The sequence below is a fragment of the Stegostoma tigrinum genome, chromosome 15 (assembly GCF_030684315.1).
Source record: "Stegostoma tigrinum isolate sSteTig4 chromosome 15, sSteTig4.hap1, whole genome shotgun sequence".
Lineage (NCBI taxonomy): Eukaryota > Metazoa > Chordata > Chondrichthyes > Orectolobiformes > Stegostomatidae > Stegostoma > Stegostoma tigrinum.
In genome coordinates this window covers 40,230,077-40,253,259 of record NC_081368.1, presented here as the reverse complement: position 1 = coordinate 40,253,259, position 23,183 = coordinate 40,230,077, and the positions used below count along the sequence as shown (strand labels likewise).

The 23,183-nt window shown below is 43.0% G+C and overlaps 1 protein-coding gene across 1 annotated transcript in view; it reads left to right on the top strand.

Moving 5' to 3' along the window:
• tex11 (testis expressed 11) overlaps window positions 1–23,183 on the top strand; it is a 330,058-nt gene that overhangs the window by 298,395 nt on the left and 8,480 nt on the right. The window contains exon 25 of the mRNA XM_059651258.1: window positions 13,486–13,606. Coding sequence (XP_059507241.1) covers window positions 13,486–13,606 — 121 coding nt within the window. The remainder of the gene's footprint in view (window positions 1–13,485; window positions 13,607–23,183) is intronic.

Below are 23,183 nucleotides of genomic sequence, written 5' to 3'. Positions count from 1 at the left end.
TTGTCACTTGTGACATTATCCTGTCTGTCCCTTACTGGTCATGTTTTCATCTCAGTTTAGCCATCCTTTTTTTCAGTTTCATGCTGTTCTAAAATATTTATCTCTTGCTTTATGCTCCTTCGTAATTTAATTTCATGGCTCCCCTCTGTCTTTCTCATTCTCAACTGAACAGAAGCATTTCACAAAGCTGCTGTCCATTTTGTATTTCATCTTCCATTAATAGAGGAGATGGCATTGTGAACAGTGAACACAAATATTATCTTTTTAACCTTTGTAGCAATGTTTGGTGCTTGGATGGTTGGAGAGAAGGATTTAAAAAGGCAGATATTGTATCTCCTGCCTTTGCAGGAGAAGCTGCCGTGGTAGGAGAGAAGTTGGTGGAATGATTGAAAGGTGGCCCAGGTGTCATGGAGGTAATGCTTATTTCAAAATACTGAAAGGAGAGTGAAATAAGATCTGAGATTTTGTTGCATTCTACCATTTTCTCCTGCTTTGTTGCATCAGATAATACCATTTTTTACAATATTATTAGACAGACCTATTTGGAGAGAACAGGTCAGACTTGATTGGAGACAGTAGCAACAGCAGAATAGGGCAAGCTTAATTTTTAAAAATGAGGGAAAAAATGTCACCCAGTAACATTACAGGAAGACCAGGAATTGATTATCTGGTGAGTGTTGTTACTTTTTTTTTCTTGAAAGTTAAGAATTTTGTTAAGGAAGCTGGGAAGTCAACATTTCCATTTTATTTAGATGTTAATTAGGCAAAACATCCAAGTAAACTTCTCCTTAAGTGATGTCAGCAGAATGGAAATTAGTAGATAGTGAGTCTTTTACAGTAGTCAATTTTGTTATCTAATAGTTACTAACTTCTCAAGCGCACATCCTGTGCTGTGTGTTAGCTCTGGACACTTCCATGTTCTCTATAACTACATGTGCAAGAAATGTTGTCAGCTGTAGCAGTTTGAGTTCCAGGTTTCCCATTGACATCATTGTAATTTAGCTATGAGATGGAGAACTTTATAGATATGATATTAACACATGCAGTCACAGCACAGCATCTAAGGTCAAAAGAGACAGAATTGTTGATCATTAGACAGTCAAGGAGAAACAAGTCACATAGTGCAGGAGGCCCTTCAGTGCATCTCACTTTACAGCCAAGACTCACTAACAAGAGGGATGGTTATCTGAAGAGTGCCGCTGAAGTCATGTTCATGTCGTAGTGCCCAGCTCAGTTATACAGGAGAGCTAGACCAAAAGGAACAGTGGTGATAGGAAATTTGAAGGACTATCAGACAGGCATTTTGAAGCTACCACTGTGAATCCACGGTGGTAGTTACCTCTCTGCTGCTAAGGTTAGAATGTTATGTTCCACAGAGTGTCATAAGAGGAGGTAGTTGAACAGCAAAGGGTCATGGTCCACATTGGTACCAATAACATAAGTAGACAAAGAAATGCAGTCTTACAATCAGATTTTAAGGAACTAGGAAGACATCAATAAGCAGAGCAGAAAAGAAATTGTCATCTTCAGTTACTTTAAGTACCTTGCATGTGGTTATAAAAACAAGGAAACCTGATAAATGGGGTGGCTGAAAAGATGGCATAAAAGTTAGAGGTCTAGGTTTGGGGGACCTGGGTTCTTTATACCAGGATGCTGTCACACCTCTTAAGATGGGGCTTCTGATATGATCAATGGTCAGGGATAGGAACATGTGATTGTAGGTGAGGCAGGTAAATAGACCCACAGGACAAGAGTACCAGACTCTGCAATTGTCCCACAGGTTTGAGATTCTCTTGGATGAGAGCAGGGGCTGTGGGATAGATGAGCTAAATGACCATGTCACGAGGTAATTGTCCAAGTTGGGGGAGCCAAAAGGGATGTAATCAGGGCAGTATAGTTAGGGGTGATTGATACTGTTCTCCATAGCAAAGAGCGATCGTCAAAGTGCTTGTGTCATTAACCGGTCTTGGCTGAAGAAGAAATTGCAGTGGAAGGGGGAGATTATGTTGTTTTGGCCTGTGTAAGCACCAATGACTTGGGCAAAATGAGGAAAGAGATTCTGCATATCCAATATGAGGTGCTAGGCATCAAATTAAGAAGGAGAACCTAGTGGCAATAATACAGGAATTATTAGTTGAGCCATGTGCAGATTGGCATGTAATAAACAAGGTTAGAGAGATGAATGGGATAGTAGGAACTGCAGATGCAGGAGCATCTGAGATACCAAGGTGTAGAGCTGGATGAGCACAGCGGGCCAAGCAGCATCAGAGGAGCAGGAAAGCTGGTGTTTCAGGCCTAGACCCTTCTTCAGAAATGGGGGAGAGGAGGGTTTTCTGAAATAAATAGGGAGAGAGGGGGAGGCGGATATAAGAGGAATAGAGGAGAAGATAGGTGGAGGGGAGACAGACAGATCAAAGAGGTGGCCTTGGAGCCAGTAAAGTGAGTGTAGGTGGGGAGTTAGGGAGGAGATAGGTCAGGCCAGGGAGGATGGACAGGTCAAGGGGATGCGATGAGGTTAGTAGGTAGAAGATGGGGATGCGGCTTGAGGTGGGAGGAGGAGATAGGTGGGAGGAAGGACAGGTTAGGGATGTGGGGACAAGCTGGGCTGGTTTTGAGATGCAGTATGGGGAGGGGAGATTTTGAAGGTTATGAAGTCCACATTGATCCCACTGGGCTGCAGGGTTCCCAAGTGGAATATGAGTCGCTGTTCCTGTAACCTTCGGGTGGCATCGTTGTGGCATTGCAGGAGGCCCAGAATGGATATGTCATCGGAGGAACGTGAAAGGGAGTTGAAATGGTTTGCGACTGGGAGGTGCAGTTGTTTAGTGCGAACAGAGCATAGGTGTTCTGCAAAGTGGTCCCCAAGCCTCTGCTTGGTTTCCCCGATGTAGAGGAGGCCACAACGGGAACAGCGGATACAATATGCCACATTAGCAGATGTGCTGATAAACCTGTGTTTGATGTGGAAAGTCATCTTGGGGCCTGGGATGGGATGAGTGGGGGGAAGGTGTAGGGGCAGGTGTAGCACATCCTGCGGTTGCAGGGAAAAGTGCCAGGTGTGGTGGGGCTGGAGGGGAGTGTGGAGTGGACAAGGGAGTCCTGGAGAGAGTGGTCCCTCCAGAAAGCAGATAAGGGTGGGGAGGGGAAAATGTCTTTGGTGATGGGTCGGATTGCAGATGGCATAAGTGTTGGAGGATAATGTGTTGGATCCGGAGGTTGGTGGGATGGTGTGTGAGGATGAGGTGGATTCTGTTTTGCATGTTATTTGCGGGGAGTGGGTGTGAGGGATAAGTTGCGGGACACGTCCATCCTGGGCCTCCAGCAGTGCCAAAACAATGCCACCTGAAGGTTGCAGGAACAGCATCTCATATTCCGTTTGGGAACTCTGCAGCCCAATGATATCAATGTGGATTTCACAAGCTTCAAAATCTCCCCTTCCTTGACCGCATCCAAAACTAGCCCAGCTTGTCCCTCCCTCCTACCTATCCCCTCCTCCCACCTCAAGCCCCACCCCCACCTCCTACCTACTAACCTCATCCCGCCCCCTTGACCTGCCCATCCTCTCTGGACTGACCTATCTCCTCCCCAACTGCACACACCTTTACTGGCTCCATCCACACCTCCTTTGATCTGTCTGTCTCCTCTCCATCTATCTTCTCCACTATCCATCTTCTATCTGCCTCTCCCTCTCTCCCTATTTATTTCAGAAACCCCTTCCCCATTTCTGAATGGGCTGTAGGCCCGAAACTTCAGCCTTCCTGCTCCTCTGCAGCTGTGTTCATCCAGCTCTGCACCTTGGTACCTCTGGAAAGATGAATAGTAGTTAAAGGCCTGATATGGGAGAACTAGGTTCTAGTTTGTAGGAGACTGATACTAATGTGACAAATGTGAAATTTGTACCATTTGAACAGTATATACTTGAACAATGCTTGCAGACTGCATACTTAGCGAATTAGAGCAGGTTTTAAATTAAAAAAGGAGGACAGGGACTAAATTTGGGAAGTTGTAGTGAATTAAAATGTGGGGAATTTGCAACAGAGGGAGGAATTAATGTGGAAAATGATAAAGAGACAAAAGGAATGGAGAATGCAGATCTAAGAGCAAATCAGATACCACTAGAGATTGCAAAATTACAGAATTTATCTAAATAAATAAAATTGTATAAAACTTAGGGCATTTTATTTAAATGCACATAGCATTCCAAATGAACAGATAACTAGTAGTACAAATTAAGGGGATGTTCCTATCTAAAAATGTCAAAAACAGTATAACACTGAAAAGAAGGGAAATATACAAAAATAGAAATTGCCAGAAAAGCTCAGCAGATCAGGCAGCTTCTGTGAAGTGAAATCAGACTTAACGCATTGGGTTGGATGATCCTTCCTTAGAACTTGATCAGAAATATTAATTCTGATTTCTGTCCATAGAAGCTGCCAGACCTGTGGTGCTTTTCCAGCAGTTTCTGTTTTTGTCTCTGGTTTACAACATCTGCAGTTCTTTCTCTTTTGAAAAGACAAATAGTTGTGCAAAGGTGGGTGGCAGGTCAGAAGATTAGACACAACATAGAAGATAGCAAATAATTATGTGAAGATTAATGTGGGGGGAAAAGTTAGAATACAAAAGAAAGTTAGCCAAAAATGTAAAAGCATGTAGGAAAACTTTCTTCAGATACTTAAAACGGAAAGAATCAACTCAGCAAGTGTTCGTCCTGAGAAAATGAGCTTGAGGAATTAGTAATGGAAGATAAAAAGATGGCAGATGAATCGAATTGATGTTTTGTAATGGTCTTTGCTGGATGAGATACAAGTGGTATCCTGCAAAGAGCAGTAAATTAGGAATTGAATGGCAGGGAGGAACTCAAAATTGCAATTACTGGGGAAGTAGTACCTAGTAAATAGTTGGAACTTTAAATTAACAAGTCCCCAGCTGTTGGTTCCCAGACCACTGTCTGCAATATTAGGACCTCATATAGTCTTTAGCAGCAAGCTATTTGCAGAAATGGGTGTTGTTGCTATCTGCTCAAACTTATAAAATTACATATAAACAACCCAATTTATCTGGTAATGCTGATGGACACTCTAGATTACCTTTGTCAACTGAATCGAATACAAACAGTCCTTATGGAGACATTTTCTACCTTGAGCCAGTAGAGAACATTTTAGTATGGCAGGATAAGTTTAGAAGTACACTAGAAATGATCACGTCAATCACGTGATGGACATGGCACTTTATAGCAAGATCACAGGAACAGCCCCAGAAGTGAAGCTGTAAGTCATGTGGAAGCTAGAATTATCCATAGAAGCAGGATATCTCTTTTGAAGAGTAAGGGTCCTCATTATATCAAGTCTAGCTTGAAGAAACATATGGTAACTCGGCCTCACAAGGTCACTGTGGTATTGTCAAAATGAAGGAGATAGCAGAAGCAGTTTTTGGTGGCCAAAACCCAACCTCAGATTGAGGAGAAGGTAGGAAAATGTGCAGCTTGCATAAGGGGACACGGTCTACCTCAATTAGTACCATTACACCCATCAGAATTTCCAGAAAGGCCAAAACAATCCACATTGACTGCATTGAACCTTTTAAAGGGCAGATGTTTTTCTTAGTGGCTGATGCACATACTAAATGGCCTGAGGTTGCTATCGAAGAAAATCATTGAAAGTTTGGGAGAGTTCTTTGCAAATTTTAGTGTGAGGGATAATGGTCCCCAATTAATATCGCATGAATTTACGGACTATCTAAAGCAGAACGGAATTCACAGGTATCGGATCAACTCCTTATCACTCAGTCACAAAGGATTTGGCAGAAATGTGTGTTCAGACAATGAAACTTTGCTTAAGGATGACACATAAGGATCACATTTCAAAAAACTGAGCAAAGTTTTGCTAATGTACTGGAACATCACTCCAAGTTCTTTGACGTTATTCATGCACAGCTTTAATTTGTTGAAGCCACCCATGACAAAAGAGTGTGGATAATGAGGAAACAACGGAAAATTCTTTTCCAACGAAAGAACAAGACCAAATGCCATATTTTTCAAAAAGGCCCAGAAATGTCGATGAGACATTACTCCACTGGTGAGTGCTGGGAACCAATAATCCTTGTAGCACAAACTTGACCATTTTCCTACACTATACAAATGAGAGACGATATAGTATGGGAAGACATATTTCAACTCATGGCAACCAGAATAAATGTGCCAGAGACAACATTGATTGAAGTTGTTGTTATTCACTCGTGGGATGGGTTGGTGAGGAGGTAGTGGTGGTGAGCTGCCTTCGTGAACTGCTTTGTGTGCTGTAGTTTGACCCACTGTGCCCTTGGCTAGGAGGTGGGGTGGGGGGAGTGGTTGCAGAATTAAAAGATTTTGACCTGGCAACAGTTATGGAGTGGCAATATATTTCCATGTCAGGGTGGTGAATGGGTTGGAGGATAATTCGCAGGTGGGTAGTGTTACCGTGTATCTGCTGCCCTTTCCCTTCTAGGTGGAGTAGTCATAGGTTTGGAAGGTGCTGTATAGAGATTTTTGGTAAACTTTTGTATTGAATCATGTAGATAGTACACACTGCTGCTGCTGAGTGTTAATGGAGTAAAGCATCAGCCCAAGCATGGATATTGTCCAGATCTTGTTGCATTTGAAATTGAATTATGACCACTTGCCTCAAAGACCTCCCTCAGACACCTCAAATAATGGGGAGAAATATTTTCTGATTAGTTGAAGAAATGTAGACCAGAAGGCATGGATTTAATGTAATTTATAAAGAAGCAATGGTAATAGAAGGAAATGGAAATCTGAAACTGTTGGAATTTTAAAGAAGAGTCACTGGACCTGAAGCATTAACTCTGCTTTCTGTCCACTGATGCAGCCAGACCTGCTGAGTTTCTCCAGCAATTCTTGTGATTGAAGGAAAAATAGTTTTACACCTTAAAAGTTTCAGATCTGGAATGCAGTGCTTGAGAATGTAGATACAGTTTTAATTGAGGCATTCAAATGAGAGTTGGATTAATTTTAAAGGATGAATTTTCATGATTATGGAGAGCCGTCTACATGCCTAGGTATGGAGATGTGAATAGCCACTTTCTATGTTGCCATATTCGATGATTATGGTACTTTCACCTTTTTCCTCCTGTAAGGCTTTCAGCTCTCTATAGCCCTCAGCTCTTGAATGAGGTGTGAATGTTGCTGGCAAGTTCAACATTTGATGCCCATTCATAATTGTCTTTGGGAAGACCATTGCCTTGACCTACTTCAGCTCATTTGTTACAGGTTCTTCATAATACAGGAGTCCCAGATTTTAATCCAGGAAACAATGAAGATGCAGCATCATAGCTTCAAGTCAGGATGGTGTGTGGCTTGAAACAAACCTTGGATTTGGTGGTGCTGCCATGTAGTTAGTGCTCAACCATCTGTGTAGTAGTGGGCATGGGTTTAGGAGGTTGAAGGAGATATGGTTCGTGGCTGTGGCATATAGCATGCTTTATTCATACTCTGCACCAATGATAAATCTTTCAGTCAAAGGTTGAAAAGCTATCAAGTGGGCTGCTTTATCCTGAATGATATTGAACATCTTGAATATTGTTGGTGCTCCAGTCATCTGAGCAAGCAAAGAGTCCCATGATGCTCTTGACTTGTGCATTGTAGAAACTGGACAACCTTGGACAGTCAGGAGGCGACTTGGGGCTACTGAATTCCCAGTCATCAATTGGCTTCTGTAGCCACATTATTTATATGGCTGATCCAATTCGATTTCTGGACAGTGGGAAGTTCCATGATGATTATGGCTGATCCATGGTAATGCCATTGAATTTCAAAGAAGTGGTATGTTTTCTCTTGTTGGAGATGGTAAACCTGACACTTCTGTGAATCACACCGTTGTTATGCTGCAGAAGGCAATTTGGGCTGTTGTGGCCTGTACTGGCTGTCTGAGTATTTTGATTTACTGTCTTTTCCCCATTCCCTCGTACATTATTTCTATTTAACTGATCATTTCATGAATGAGACCCTCCTGAATATCTCAATTCAACCTGACTCCACCATATGTCTAGGCAATGCATTCCATATCCTACTGTTCACTGTTTAAAAGCATCTTCTTTCTTATCTTGCATTTGCTTCTTTTGTAAAACATTTCAAAACCTGTGTCCCTGGTGGTGGATCCTTTTCCACATGGGAACATTTCAGCCTATGCACACTCTCCAAGCCCATCATGATTTTGAAATCTTCTCTGAAATCTAGTCTTCTTGATGGTGCCATTTTGCATCAAACATGACTGACCTGAAGCGTCACTTGCTGTTACTCCTGTCATATGTCTTTGAAAGATATAAAAGATGATAATCAGCCTCTCTGGTGCATTATAAACACACCTTCTATGAATACACTGTTCTAAAGTTGGACTTGAACTCAGTTATTAGCTTACAGAAAGGTTGCTACCTCGGTCATGCAAAAGCTCCTCAGCCAAAATGTTACCTCCCTGAATGTTGCCCAATTCTTGCTGCATTTGTGCAGGCACTGCTATTGTAACTGAGAAATTTTGAGTGACATCGAACGTTGTGCCCATTGAATGTATCCACTGCTGCCACAATTCCAACTGTAAACTGCTTTGCTAGGGTTTCTTAATGCTACACTTGGTCAAATATTGCATTGATGTTAAGTGTAGTCAATGTTTTTCCCCTCTTGAGTTCAGTTTCTCAGTGTCTGTTTGGATTAACGCCGCACTGAGGAGCCCTAACTTTTGTGCTCCTAAAATGCTGCTTGGCCTGCTATGTTCATCCAGCTCCACACTTTGTTATCTCAAATTCTCCAGCATCTGCAATTCCCATTATCTCCATCACTGAACAGGAACTACTTGACAGCATCCAGAGACACTTTTTGCCTGTTGCCTGATAACTAAGAGTAGGCTTACGGCATAGTAAGCAACCAACGCGGATTTGTGATAATGGGAACTGCAGATGCTGGAGAATTCCAAGATAATAAAATGTGAGGCTGGATGAACACAGCAGGCCAAGCAGCATCTCAGGAGCACAAGAGCTGACGTTTCGGGCCTAGACCCTTCATCAGAGAGGGGGTTGGGGAGAGGGAACTGGAATAAATAGGGAGAGAGGGGGAGGCGGACCGAAGATGGAGAGTAAAGAAGATAGGTGGGGAGGTAGGGAGGGGATAGGTCAGTCCAGGGAAGACGGACAGGTCAAGGAGGTGGGATGAGGTTAGTAGGTAGATGGGGGTGCGGCTTGGGGTGGGAGGAAGGGATGGGTGATAGGAAGAACCGGTTAGGGAGGCAGAGACAGGTTGGACTGGTTTTGGGATGCAGTGGGTGGGGGGGAAGAGCTGGGCTGGTTGTGTGGTGCAGTGGGGGGAGGGGACGAACTGGGCTGGTTTAGGGATGCAGTAGGGGAAGGGGAGATTTTGAAACTGGTGAAGTCCACATTGATACCATATGGCTGCAGGGTTCCCAAGCAGAATATGAGTTGCTGTTCCTGCAACCTTCGGGTGGCATCATTGTGGCAGTGCAGGAGGCCCATGATGGACATGTCATCTAGAGAATGGGAGGGGGAGTGGAAATGGTTTGCGACTGGGAGGTGCAGTTGTTTGTTGCGAACCGAGCGGAGGTGTTCTGCAAAGCGGTCCCCAAGCCTCCGCTTGGTTTCCCCAATGTAGAAGAAGCCGCAACAGGGTCCGCTCGGTTCGCAACAAACAACTGCCCTCCCAGTCGCAAACCATTTCCACTCCCCCTCCCATTCTCTAGATGACATGTCCATCATGGGCCTCCTCCACTGCCACAATGATGCCACCCGAAGGTTGCAGGAACAGCAACTCATATTCCGCCTGGGAACCCTGCAGCCTAATGGTATCAATGTGGACTTCACCAGTTTCAAAATCTCCCCTTCCCCTACTGCATCCCTAAACCAGCCCAGTTCATCTCCTCCCCCCACTGCACCACACAACCAGCCCAGCTCTCTTCCTCCCCCCCCCCCACTGCATCCCAAAACCAGTCCAACCTGTCTCTGCCTCCCTAACCGGTTCTTCCTCTCACCCATCCCTTCCTCCCACCCCAAGCCGCACCCCCATCTACCTACTAACCTCATCTCACCTCCTTGACCTGTCCGTCTTCCCTGGACTGACCTATCCCCTCCCTACCTCCCCACCTGTACTCTCTCCACCTATCTTCTTTACTCTCCATCTTCGGTCCGCCTCCCCCTCTCTCCCTATTTATTCCAGTTCCCTCTCCCCATCCCCCTCTCTGATGAAGGGTCTAGGCCCGAAACGTCAGCTTTTGTGCTCCTGAGATGCTGCTTGGCCTGCTGTGTTCATCCAGCCTCACATTTTATTATCAACGCGGATTTGTCCTGGTTTTGTGGTTAGTGCATAACTGGACAATTTTCCACATTGTCAGGTAGGCACCAATGTTGTAACTCGAATGGCTTGGCTAGGCTGTGACAAGTTCTGGATTCCAGGTCTTCAGTGCTATTAGCAGAATATTGTCAAGGTTCCCTGCATTTTCAGTCTCTGATATTTTCAGCAGTTTTTGATTCATTCCATGTGATATCAATATTGGTTGAAGACTGGCATGTGTGATGTTGGGGACCTCAGGAAGGCTAAGATCGATTGCCCACTCTCACTTCAGGCTGAAGATGGTTTCACATTGTTCAGCCTTCTCATTTACGTGAACTTTGGCACCCCCATCATTAGCGATATGGATATTTTTGGAACAGCCTCCTTTAATTAGTTGTTTAATTGTCCACCACAATTTATAACTGGATGCAACCAGACTGTAGAAAGTTGATTTGATCTATTGCTCATGGGATTGTTTGTTACTCTGTTATCGTACGCTACTGTTTAGCTTGTGAGTAGTTCTGTGTTGTAGCTTCAAATGTTTGACACTTCAGTTTTTGGTGTGCCCAGTGCTGTTCCAGGCAAGTCCTTCTGCAATTTCCATTGAACCATAGTTGATCCCTTTGCCTAATGGTAATAGTGGCATAAGGAATACACCAGGTCATGTCATCTGCAGATGACTGATGACTGATGACACTCTATACCAAATAGATGTCGAGTTTTGACCCTCTAAATCTGTTCTGAATCTAACCCATTTAGCATAGTGAGGCAGCATCACAATATGCTGGAGAGTATCTTCTGTCTGAAATTGTGAAGTCATCATCTTCACAAGGACTGCTTGTGATCAGTTCTACTGACACTGTCATCGACAGTATAGATTGATAAGGAGAAAGTCTAGCGTTGTTTTCCCACTTGATATGTCACCACCAGCTGTGGGTGCAGTCTGTCAGAAACGTCTATCAGGATTTGGCCAGCTTGATCAGTATTCTTGCTGTTGGAGATGCCGTTGATGTACGTTCTGTGGCCTTGCCACCATCAGTGCATCCTCCAGTTGATTTTAATATGGAATAGTACTGAGTCATCAGCTGGGGGCAGAGAAGTAGTTAGTAACCAACAGGAGATTTTATTGCCCATGCTTGTCCTGTGAATGGGAGTTTATTTGCCTGGTGTCATTTTTGAGGGCGCCCAGGGCAACTGTCTCTGATTCTACTCCACAGCCCCTTATGATGGGACGGGACATACTGTGGGATGATGGTGGTGCCAGCAGTGCATAGGGTATGACATGGTGTTTGTGATTATTCCAAGATACAGTATGAAAACAGACCCTTTGATCCAATCAGTCCATGCCGAACATTAATCCCAAACTAAGCTGCGTGCTCCTGGCCAATATCCTTCCAAACCTTTCTTATTCAAGTGCTTATCCAAGTGTCTCTTTAAATGTTGTAATTGTGCCCATATCCACCACTTCCTTCGGAAATTCATTTCATTGCGAAACACTTTCTACGTTGGGGAAAACAAGTTGCCCTGATGACATCCTTAAAATTTCTGTCTTCTCCCCTTAAAAATATGCCCCCGACTATTGAAATCCACCATCCCAGCAAAAAAAAACTGCCATTAACCCTATCTTTACCTTTCGTGATTTTATAAACTTCTGTAAGGTTATCTTCCAACCTTCAATGCTGCAGTGAAAAAAGGCCCAGGTTAGCCAGAATTTCCTTATAACTCAAACCTTCCGTACCCAGAATCTTCCTGGTAAATCTGTTTTGAACCCTGTCCATCTTAATAGTAATCTTGCTGAAGGACGCAGTGATTCTGTGACTCTGTTAGTTGACTAATGTGTGGGACAATTCTCTTAAATTTAGCACAGTGTTCCAGATGTGAGTAAGAAGACCTTGCAGGTCGGGAGGGCTGTCTGTGCCGTTGTCTTTTTCATTGCCTAGAACAATGTCAGGTGGTCTGTATGGTTTTATGTTGTATCTTGATATTACTAAGTGCATTTTTTTTGGCCATTTCAGAAGGCACTAACTTTGTGGATCTGTATGCTGTACTGTTTCCTGAACTTTTGTTCTAATTCCTTCCCTTCCGACCTAGAAGCCCAATTGAATTTCCTTTGTTCTTGGCTTTCCTTCCACAAACATCAGATAGCGTTCCACTGTTTCTACCACTTCTGTCATGAAGAAAGGTTGTTGGACCTGAAATGTTAACTCTATTTTCTCTTCACAGATGCAAGTATCCCATGTCTGCTGAGTTTTTCTAGCAATTTCTGATCGCTTATGAACTTATCCTTCGTTTTCTTATCTGCCTCTTTATTAGTTTTCTGTGTTATAGAATTTTTTTTAAACTCTCTACTACCCAGTTACAGGTGTTGGTCTTCACACTTGCGTAGCAATCTCACCATCTCCGTGCTTACTTAAAACCTATCAGACATGTTGCAGTGTTCTGTATCTGTAGGCCAGTAAATAATATCAACATTCAATGTCAGCATGCAAAATGGCTTCTTTACTGTGATACCAAACTATATTCCTATGGCTGTTGGGGCATTGCTAGAAATGTGTCTTAAGGATGTACTGTACTACTTCACTCTAATCTCTAGACAAGTCCTTGTCTGGTGTGGGGTGTCAAGGTGCTTTTTCTTTTTGGTGGATAATTCAGATCACCACTCCATATACTAGGATAGATAAATTCCCAAAACATCGTAAAGATCCAACCACTCGGGTGACCAACCTGAGAAAAATCACCTCCCACAATCCCATTAAGTAAAATGCAAAGCAGTCATGCAGTAAATGTGGGAGAAGAATAGCCTTTGGAGAAGCAGCAAGCAGATTAAGTAAGTAAGGAAGGAAGGTAAGTGAACAAGTCCCCGGGGGGGCCGTTTGCATCTGCAGTTTCCATTTTCACTGATACAGCATTAAAAACTAATTGTACCATATTTGCAAATTTAAAACTGTGCCTAAAGCAATTTTGATGAAATAATAACTGGTTATTTCTCAACAGATATTACCCGATCTAGTTTTTTTTAAAGAATGTTGTGTGCTTCTTTTAATCAAATTAACAGATTTTTTTTTTAAAAGACTTGCCTGTTGCCAGGACGGAATCAAAGCCTTCTTTTAATGTTTTGGAGAATAGTCATTAGGCACTTAACGTGCATCCTTTCTTGACAGCAAATTGCTCCACAGCCTGGTCCAGATCTCACTCCCGACAGGATTAACAGAAATTGAACCTCGGGTTCTTGACGAGGTCTGGTGCTACTATGAGGAAGCACTCATTATGATTGAGAATTCGGTGAGTGTTAGCCTAGATTGCAATGATGTCAAAGTGAATAAGTAAAATGTATATCTGAAAAAGCCATTACTCTGTCCTCTGGATGGATCCAGTTCTGAAAGGGCCAACACAGTGGCTCAGTGATAAGAGATAATGGGAACTGCAGATGCTGGAGAATTCCAAGATAATAAAATGTGAGGCTGGATGAACACAGCAGGCCAAGCAGCATCTCAGGAGCACAAAAGCTGACGTTTCGGGCCTAGACCCTTCATCAGAGAGGGGGATGGGGAGAGGGAACTGGAATAAATAGGGAGAGCGGGGGAGGTGGACCGAAGATGGAGAGTAAAGAAGATAGGTGGAGAGGAGAGTATAGATGGGGAGGTAGGGAGGGGATAGGTCAGTCCAGGGAAGACGGACAGGTCAAGGAGGTGGGATGAGGTTAGTAGGTAGCTGGGGGTGCGGCTTGGGGTGGGAGGAAGGGATGGGTGAGAGGAAGAACCGGTTAGGGAGGCAGAGACAGGTTGGACTGGTTTTGGGATGCAGTGGGTGGGGGGGGAAGAGCTGGGCTGGTTGTTTGGTGCAGTGGGGGGAGGGGACGAACTGGGCTGGTTTAGGGATGCAGTAGGGGAAGGGGAGATTTTGAAACTGGTGAAGTCCACATTGATACCATATGGCTGCAGGGTTCCCAGGCGGAATATGAGTTGCTGTTCCTGCAACCTTCGGGTGTGTGATAACCTTCGGCTCAGTGATAAGCACAGCTGTCTCACAGCTCCAGGTCCCCAGTTAGATTCCAGCCTCAGCGATTGTCTGAATGGAGTTGTGTGTTCTGCCCATGTCTGTGTGTGTTTCCTCCAGGTGCTGTGGTTTCCTCTAAAAGTCAAAATGTGCAGGTTTGGTGGATGAACCAAATGGCCTGCTTCAACATTTTTGGGAATCCTGTGATATGATGCATTTCTCTGGCTTTTATTTTGTGATTTTGGGCTAGTAACAGTGGTTAAACTTACAGGGCATGTTCCTGTGTTATTAAGTGTGACATCAGGCATGTTAGTAGTCTTCACTTCTGCTTGGGTAGATTTTTTTTGTGATCATGCAGTCTTCTGCTTGTTAATTATGCATGTGAATTGAACAGTGATTCTAATGGGGTTGTACAGGCAGGAAGATCTGACCGCCCCCCAGTCCTTCCTGCATCTATCCTGTCTAATCATGGAATTATAGAGTTGTGTAGCACTGAAAAACACCCTTCAGTCTAACTTGTCCGTGCCAACCAGATATCCTAAATTAATCTACTCCCATTTGCCTGCATTTCACCCACATCCATCTAAACCAGTCCTGTTCATGTAGCCATCTAGATGTTTTTTAAATGTTGTAATTGCACCACCCTCCAGCATTTCCTCTGGCAGGTCATTCCATACATGTGCCACCCCCTGCATGAAAAAGTTGCCCCTTAGGTGCCTTTATAATTTTTCCCTCTCATCTTAAACCTGTGTCCTGTAGCTTTAGATGCCCCTACACTGGGAAAAAGACCTAGGTTATTCATCCCATCCATACCCCTCAGGATTGAACACAATATTCCAAAACTAGCATAACCAATGTCCTGTGCAGCTCTAACATGACATCCCAACTCCTATATTCAACAAACTGACCAATAAAGGCAAGTGTATCGAATGCTTACTTCACTACCTTGTCTACCTGTGACTCCACCTTCAAGGATCTGTGAACCTGCACATTTAGGTCTCTTTGTTCAGCAGTACTCCCCAGGACCCTACCATATGAAGTGTGTAAGTCCTACTCTGATTTGCCTCACTAAAGTGCAACACCTCACATTCAACTAAATTAAACTGTATCTGCTACTCCTTTCCCATCTGATCAAGGTCCTGTCATACTCTGACATAACCTCCTACACTGGCCACGACACCACCAATTTTGGTGTCATCTGCAGACTTACTAAACATTCCTCCTACATTCACAGACCATCCGGATGCATTTTAAATGTTGTAATTGTACCAGCCTCCACCACTTCCTCTGGCAGCTCATTGCATTCACGCACCACCCTCTGCTTGAAAATGTTGCCCCCTTAGGTCCCTTTTAAATATTTCCCCTCTTACCTTAAACCTATGCCCTCTAGTTTTGGACTTGCTGACCCTGGGGAAAAGAACTTGGCTATTCACCCTGTCTATGCCTCTCATGATTTTATAAACTCCAAAAGATCACCCCTCCGCCTCCGACACTCCAGGGGAAAATAGCCCCAGCCTATTCAGCCTCTCCCTATAGCTCAAGCCCTCCAACCCTGGCAACATCTATGTAAACCTTCCCTGAACTCTTCAAGTTCCACAACATCCTTCCCATAGCATGGAGGCCAGAACTGAACAGAGTTTTCCAAAAGTGGCCTAACCAATGTCCTGTATGGCCGCAACGTGACCTCCCAACTCTTATACTCAATGCTCTGAGCAATAAAGGCAAGCATACTAAATGTCTTTTTCACAATCCTATCTACCTGCAATGCCACTTTCAGTGAACCTGCACTCCAAGGTCTGTTTGTTAAGCATTGCTCCCCAGACCTTACCTTTAAGTGTGAAATTCCCCGCCCTAAGATGCCTTTCCAAAATGCAACACCTCACATTTGTCTAATGAAACTCTATCTGCCACTCCTCGGCTCATTGGCCCTCTGATCAAAGACCCGTTGTACTCTGAGGTTACCTTCTTGGTTGTCCACTGTACCACACCACCAATTTTGGTGTATTCTGCAAACTTACTAACCATACCTCCTATGGTCACATAAATGACAGTAAGCAGTAGGCCCAGTACTGATCCTTGTGGCACGCAGCTGGTCACAGGCCTCCAGTCTGAAAAGCAACACTGCACCACCAGCCACTGTCTTCCAATATTTTGAGCCAGTTTTGTATCCAAGTGACTAGTTCTCCCAATATTCCATGTGATTTAACTTGCTAACCAGTCTACCATGTGGTATCTTGTTGGACGTCTAAGTGAAATCCATGTAAATCATGTCCACCACTCTGCCTTCATCAATCCCTTTCGCTACTACTTCAGAAAACTCAATTGTTAGTGAGACACCATTTCTCATGCACAAAGTCATGTTGACTATCCCTAATCAGTCCTTACTTCTCCAAATAGGTGTAAATTCTGTCCTTCAGAATTCCTTTGAACAACTTACCCATCACTGACGTCAGGCTCACTGGTCTGTAGATCCTTGACTTTTCCTTACCACCTTTCTTAAATAGTGGCACAGCATTATCCAATGTTCAGTCTTCCGGCACCTCACCTATGGCTATTGATGATACAGATAGCTCAGCCCAGCAATCACATCCCTAGCTTCCTACAGAGTTCTAGAGTACACCTGATCAAGTTCTGAGGATATATCCATCTTTGTGTTTTAAGACATCCAGAATGACCACCTCTGTTAAATGGACATTTTCAAGATGTCACTATTTATTTCCCCAAGTTCTGTAGCTTCCGTATCCTTCTGCACAGTAAACACTGATGGAAAATACTCGTTTGGTATTCTCCCCCATCTCCTGCAGTTCCATACACAAGTGGCCTTGCTGATCTTTAAGGGGCCCTATTGTTTGCCCAATTACTCTGTTGTCCTTAATGTATTTGTAGCATTCCTTTTGGATTCTCCTTAACCATATTTGCCAAAGCTATCTCATGTCCACTTTTTGCCGTCCTGATTTTCCATCAAAGTATACTTCTACTGCCTTTATATTCTTCTAGGGATTCACTTGATCTCTGCTGCCTACACCAGATCTACGTTTCCTTCTTATTTTTACCCAAAACCTCAAATTCTCTAGTCATTGAGCATTCCATACATCTACTGTCTCTACCTTCCTCCCTATAGTCTCACTATCACAGGAATCAGTCTAGGAAACCTTGGTTGCTCTTCCTCTGTAGCCAGAGCATTCTTCAAATAAGGTGACCAAAACTGCATACAGTACTCCAGGTATGATCTTACCAATGCCCTGTCTAGTTGCAGCAAGACATCTTGCCCCTGTACTTGAATATTGTTGCTATGAAGGCCGTTATATCATTTACCTGCTCATTGCCTGCTGTACCTGCATGTTAAATTTTAGTGACTAACATACGAGGACACCCAGGACTCATTGCACTCTCTCCTTTCTAAGCTGTCACCATTCAGATAATAATCTGCTTGCATTTTTTGTTACCAAAGTGGATAACTTCACATATCTGCAATATACTGCATTTGCCATGTATTTGCCTGGATGCGTATCTTGCCTAAATGACATTGAAGATACATTGCATCATCTTCATAGCATACTTCCCATCCAACTTTGATTTATCTGCTTTATCTAATTTATCTAATTGTAGATATTACACATAGTTTCATCATCTAAATCGTTATTGTGAATACTTGGGATCCAAGGACTGGTCACTGTGGTTCCTCACTAGGCACTGCCTGCCATTGAGAAGGAGACCCATTTATCTATACTTATTGTTCCTTGTCTGCCAAACTGTTCTCCAGTCCCATATGCTATAATGTTGTATGCTGTTCTCGTATGTGGGATCTTTTCAAATGCCTTCTGAAAATCCAACTAAACCATATCCACAGGCTTTCCCTTATCCACTCTATTGGTTAAATCCTCAAATTCCAACAGATCTGTCAAGCACTAGTTTCCCTTCATAAATTCATGCTATTTCTGGCCTGTCTTGTCACAATCTTTCTTTCAAGTGCTTTGCTGTTAGATCTTTTATAATGGACTCTGGTATTTTCCCACTACCAATATAAGCTAACTAGTCTATAATTTTCTGTTTTCTCTCTGCCTCTCTTATTAAATAATATGGTTATGTTAGCTGTCCTCCAATCTATAGGAACCATACCAGAGTTTTAAAAAATTGGGAAGATGACTGTTACCACACCTGCTATCTCTGGCACCATTTTCCTTAAGTACTCTGACATGAAGCTTATCAGGCTCTGGGGATTTACTTGCCTTTTACTCACACATTAGTTTTCCCAACATCATTTCCCTATTAATATTAATTTTATTTCAATTCCTCCTTCCCACTAAGCACTATATTGCTCCATATCGTTGGGATGTTATTTGTGTCTTCCTTTGTGTATAAAGCTAAAAGTATGTATTAATTGATCTGCTGTCTTTTTATTCCACATTATAAATTCCTTTTTTCCTGACCCTAGTGACCTATATTTATCTTTAATAAACAAAAATGGAACTGCGGATGGTGGAAATCTGAAATAGAAATAGCTGGAGATACGCATCTGGTCATGAAGCATCTGTGCAGATAAAGTAGAGTCAACGTTTTGGGTCAAGTGACCTTTCTTCAGAACTGAGTTACCACTTGGAATATTTTGACTTGTACAAAAACAGAGTTAGAAGAACTAATCAGTATTCTCAAAACGTATCACTGTTCCATTAAACCAAAAGTCACAGCACACACAAATGCGTAACAGAGAATATGGGAACTGCAGATGCTGGAGAATCCAAGATAACAAAGTGTGGGGCTGGATGAACACAGCAGGCCAAGCAGCTTCTTTTGTGCTCCTAAGATGCTGCTTGGCCTGCTGTGTTCATCCAGCCCCACACTTTGTTAACACACGAATTTGTGACTTTTCTGAACCCCCAAGTATTTAAATTGGCAGAAGTTAAGAGGCATTAGTTAACAATGAATAGTTTTGCAAATAAAGGCAAACATTTCCACACAAGATGATCAGAGGATTGGATAGGGTGAGAGCCTTTTTCCTCGGATGGTGATGGCTAGCACGAGGGGACATGGCTTTAAATTGACGGGTGATAGATATAGGACAGAAGTCAGAGGTAGGTTCTTTACTCAGAGAGTAGTAAGGGCGTGGAAGGCCCTGCCTGCAACAGTAGTAGACTCGCCAAGTTTAAGGGCATTTAAATGGTCATTGGATAAACATGTGGATGATAATGGAATAGTCTAGGTTAGATAGGCTTCAGATTGGTTTCACAGGTCAGCGCAACATTGAAGGCTGAAGGGCCTGTACTGCGCTGTAATGTCCTATGATCTATAGACACACAAAAAGTCACCATCTTAAACATACTTTACAAAAATTGGTAAGATAATAGCAGAATGGCCGCATAATTGTGGCACCTTGAGTAATTTGCAATATGTGAAATGATTTGGGATGCGATAATCCATAAATGAAAACTTTATGAAGGAAGACTGTTCGGTATTAAATCATCCAATTAACAGCGTTTATTATATCAATACCGAATAATTTTCCTCGTACGATAGGGTCTGAACATCTGCAGCCTTCAACTAGACTAAAGATTCCACTTTCATTTTCAAAGGGGTGACTTCAATTTTCTTGATTCCCAGTTGGCTGAGTATTCCATTGTTGAGAATTTTTAAATTGTTCCCTTCCCTTTTGTGGATTTTCTTCTACTCCCTGCACCTTTTCAGACTCTCGTGTCTCCTTAACAGGCCCAGACTCCCCTTTATAGCTGCTGTCCTACCTTTGTAGCCTTCTCCCTGTTTTCATCTCTTATAGAGTCATAGAGGTCTCCAGCAGAGAAAAAGGTCACTTTTGAGTGTGCAACAGTCGAGAGTAACTGCATATCTATTCTAATCCTATTTTCCAGCACTTGACGCATAGTCTTGTATGCCTTGGCATCACAAATGTACATCTAAATACTTGTTAAATGTTAACAGAATTTGTGCTTTTACCAACCTTACAGCCGGTGAGTTTCAGATTCCCACCACTCTGTAGGTGAAAAAAATTTCCACTCATCTGCTGTAAACCTTCTGCTCCACCCCTTAAATGCATTCCCCTACTCACTGAGCCCTCTATGAAAAGGAAATGTTTCTTCCTGTCTATCTTATCTATGCCCCTCGTAATTTTATACATCTTAATCCTGACCCCTTCAGTCTCCTCTACTCAATGGAAATCAATCTCAGTCCACCCAGCATCTCATCATAATTTGAATTCTCCAGCCCAGGCAACATCCTGCTCAATCTTCTCTGCACTGTCTCCGTTCAATCACATCCCTCTTATAATGTGGAATCCAGAAATGTCCACAATACTCTACCTGTGACCTAACTAATTTTTTGAAAAGTTCCAGCATCACCTATTCCTCAGCTAATAAATTCAAGCATCCCATATGCCTTCTTAACCACTGTCTGTACCTGTGCTGCAACCTTAAGGAACTAGTGTATATGTCACTTACATCCGCTGTGCCTCCCAGGGTCCTACCATTCATCATCTATTCCCTTGCCTTGTTTATCCTGCCCAAATGCATTGCCTCACTCTTACCTGGATTGAATTTCATTTGCCTCTGACTTACATCAGTACTCAGTTGCTGCTCCTTTTCCCTCATTGCAGCCTGTCTCCTGACTTTGCAGCTCGCTTTCTCCCTCAATAACCTTCTTCAGTCCCTTCCTTTCTTTGGAGCCTCAGTTTCACCGTTGGCACTCTCTCTTTCCCTGCCCTTGTTCTGGGGCCTCCTCCAGCCCCTTATTTGATAGCACCTTCCAAACCCATATTGTTGTCCACCTAGCATGAGGACAGCAGATAAAAGGACATCACCATCTACAAGTTCAGCTCAAAGTTAGGCACCCTTCCTGACTTTTCCTGTGCCAATATCCCATAACTCTCTTCTTAACAATACTTTAAAATAAAAGTTAAAAGCACGAGAGGGCTATGCTGTCTGTCAAGGCCGTTCTAACGTTCAGGAGACGTATTGGTAATTCTCATCATTAACTTCACTTTCTTGCCTGCTCACTATATTGTTGGGACCATTACTGTTTTACTTTGCTTTGTGCATTTTTGGTTTGGAAGTATGAGCTGTAGTTCAGAGTTGACCTTTGGACTTAGAGCAGCAACTTTTTTTTTAAAACGAAAGAACAATCAACTGATAATAAAATGTGAGGCTGGATGAACACAGCAGGCCAAGCAGCATCTCAGGAGCACAAAAGCTGACGTTTCGGGCCTAGACCCTTCATCAGAGAGGGTCTAGGCCCGAAACGTCAGCTTTTGTGCTCCTGAGATGCTGCTTGGCCTGCTGTGTTCATCCAGCCTCACATTTTATTATCTTGGAATCTCCAGCATCTGCAGTTCCCATTATCTCAGAACAATCAACTGATATTTGTTCATGAAAACTGCCCTTGAAAATAGTTTTAAGAACACTGTAGGTATTTTGGACCTAAGATGCTAAGGACTAGCAGATTCTTGGATGTTAAGTCTTCATAAGGAGGCCGGTGCCGACCTGTCAATCAAAGAGAATGTTTTTACAAAAAAGAAGCTATACACTGAGCAGGTTTTTGTTTGACAAAAGACAGCATGACAGTGAAAGCTGCTGGACAGAGTATTTGGTTTCTCTCTAGTTATCCTCCAGTGATCAACTTATGAAAGTTCTCAAAAATAAATCCCTGATTATAATAGATTAGTGAGCAATCCTTGGAGCCTGGTGGAAACTGTTTGCACGAATAGGTGATTTTGGAATTCAGGCAAGACATACAGTTTACTTGCCTCTGAATAATTCCATTTACCAAAGATTTTGGAACGTCTGGTACCCATTGTGAAACCATTGAAGTGGCAAATGACAGTTCTTTATTTTTCTTTTAATTTGTCCCTTAACTGTGTCTGTCTGTATTTATCAGCGGGGCCTATGAGCAAGAAAATTGGGTTTAAATCAGAGATAAATTAGATTACCTTGTTTTTAACTCCCGCTTCGCTAAAGTTAAAGCGGGACAGGTTAGCTCAGTTGCTTGAATGGCTAAGTTATGTCAACAGTGGGGTTGTGGGGTTCAGCAGAAACCCACAGGGCAGGAAAGAGTTAAGGGAAACTTAATTGTGTCAGGGAAACTTAATTGTATCAAGACAACAAGCCCCTTAAGGGAAACAGATACTAGTTGTTAAAGAATTACAATAATAACACCCTGTAATAGAGAAAAGAAAGCCTCTATTGATTATATTGAAGATCTGACACCTGTAGTACTTTGTATCTGGTACAATGTGGTATAAAAAGAAGCCACATCTACTGTCTGTAAGAGAGAGATCCAGCTCGAGCTTCGACCCCGAACCATGTAACAGCCAACTCTCCAAATAAAGACACCTGGAGGCCATTTTATTGTCACTCTGGTTTGCTGTACACGAAGAGCCTCAACAGCTTGGTAGATTTGGCAGGATCACAGGAATGGGTCTGCTTTCCACACAGTTGTTGCTTCGCTGTACAGTGAGGTAAGAGCGCATCTTTTCAAAAAGGCCAGACCCTTACTGGGAAAGTACCGTACAATGTGATCTGAAACAAACCTCGAATCTATTTACGGTGAATTCTACTTAGAGGGAGACGTCCCCACCAGTAATTTGCTAAAAAAAAGTTTCTTGGCTGTGAATTCTTGTAAATAAGAGAGTGGCAATAATGGCTGAGAAACTACCAACTACAGTAAAGGGTGGCTGGGCACCACCTGATATTCTGGAGAAGGAACTTTTACAAAAACTAAAGGAATATATTGAGCGATAATTCGACTTCTCTTCCCACCTAGCCAAAATCTCAAAGAAATATGGAACCTCTATGGGACAATGGTCCCTCGATGATATAAAGCGAGCCTGGGGATAAACAGCCCGTTTCAGGTATTAAAAAAC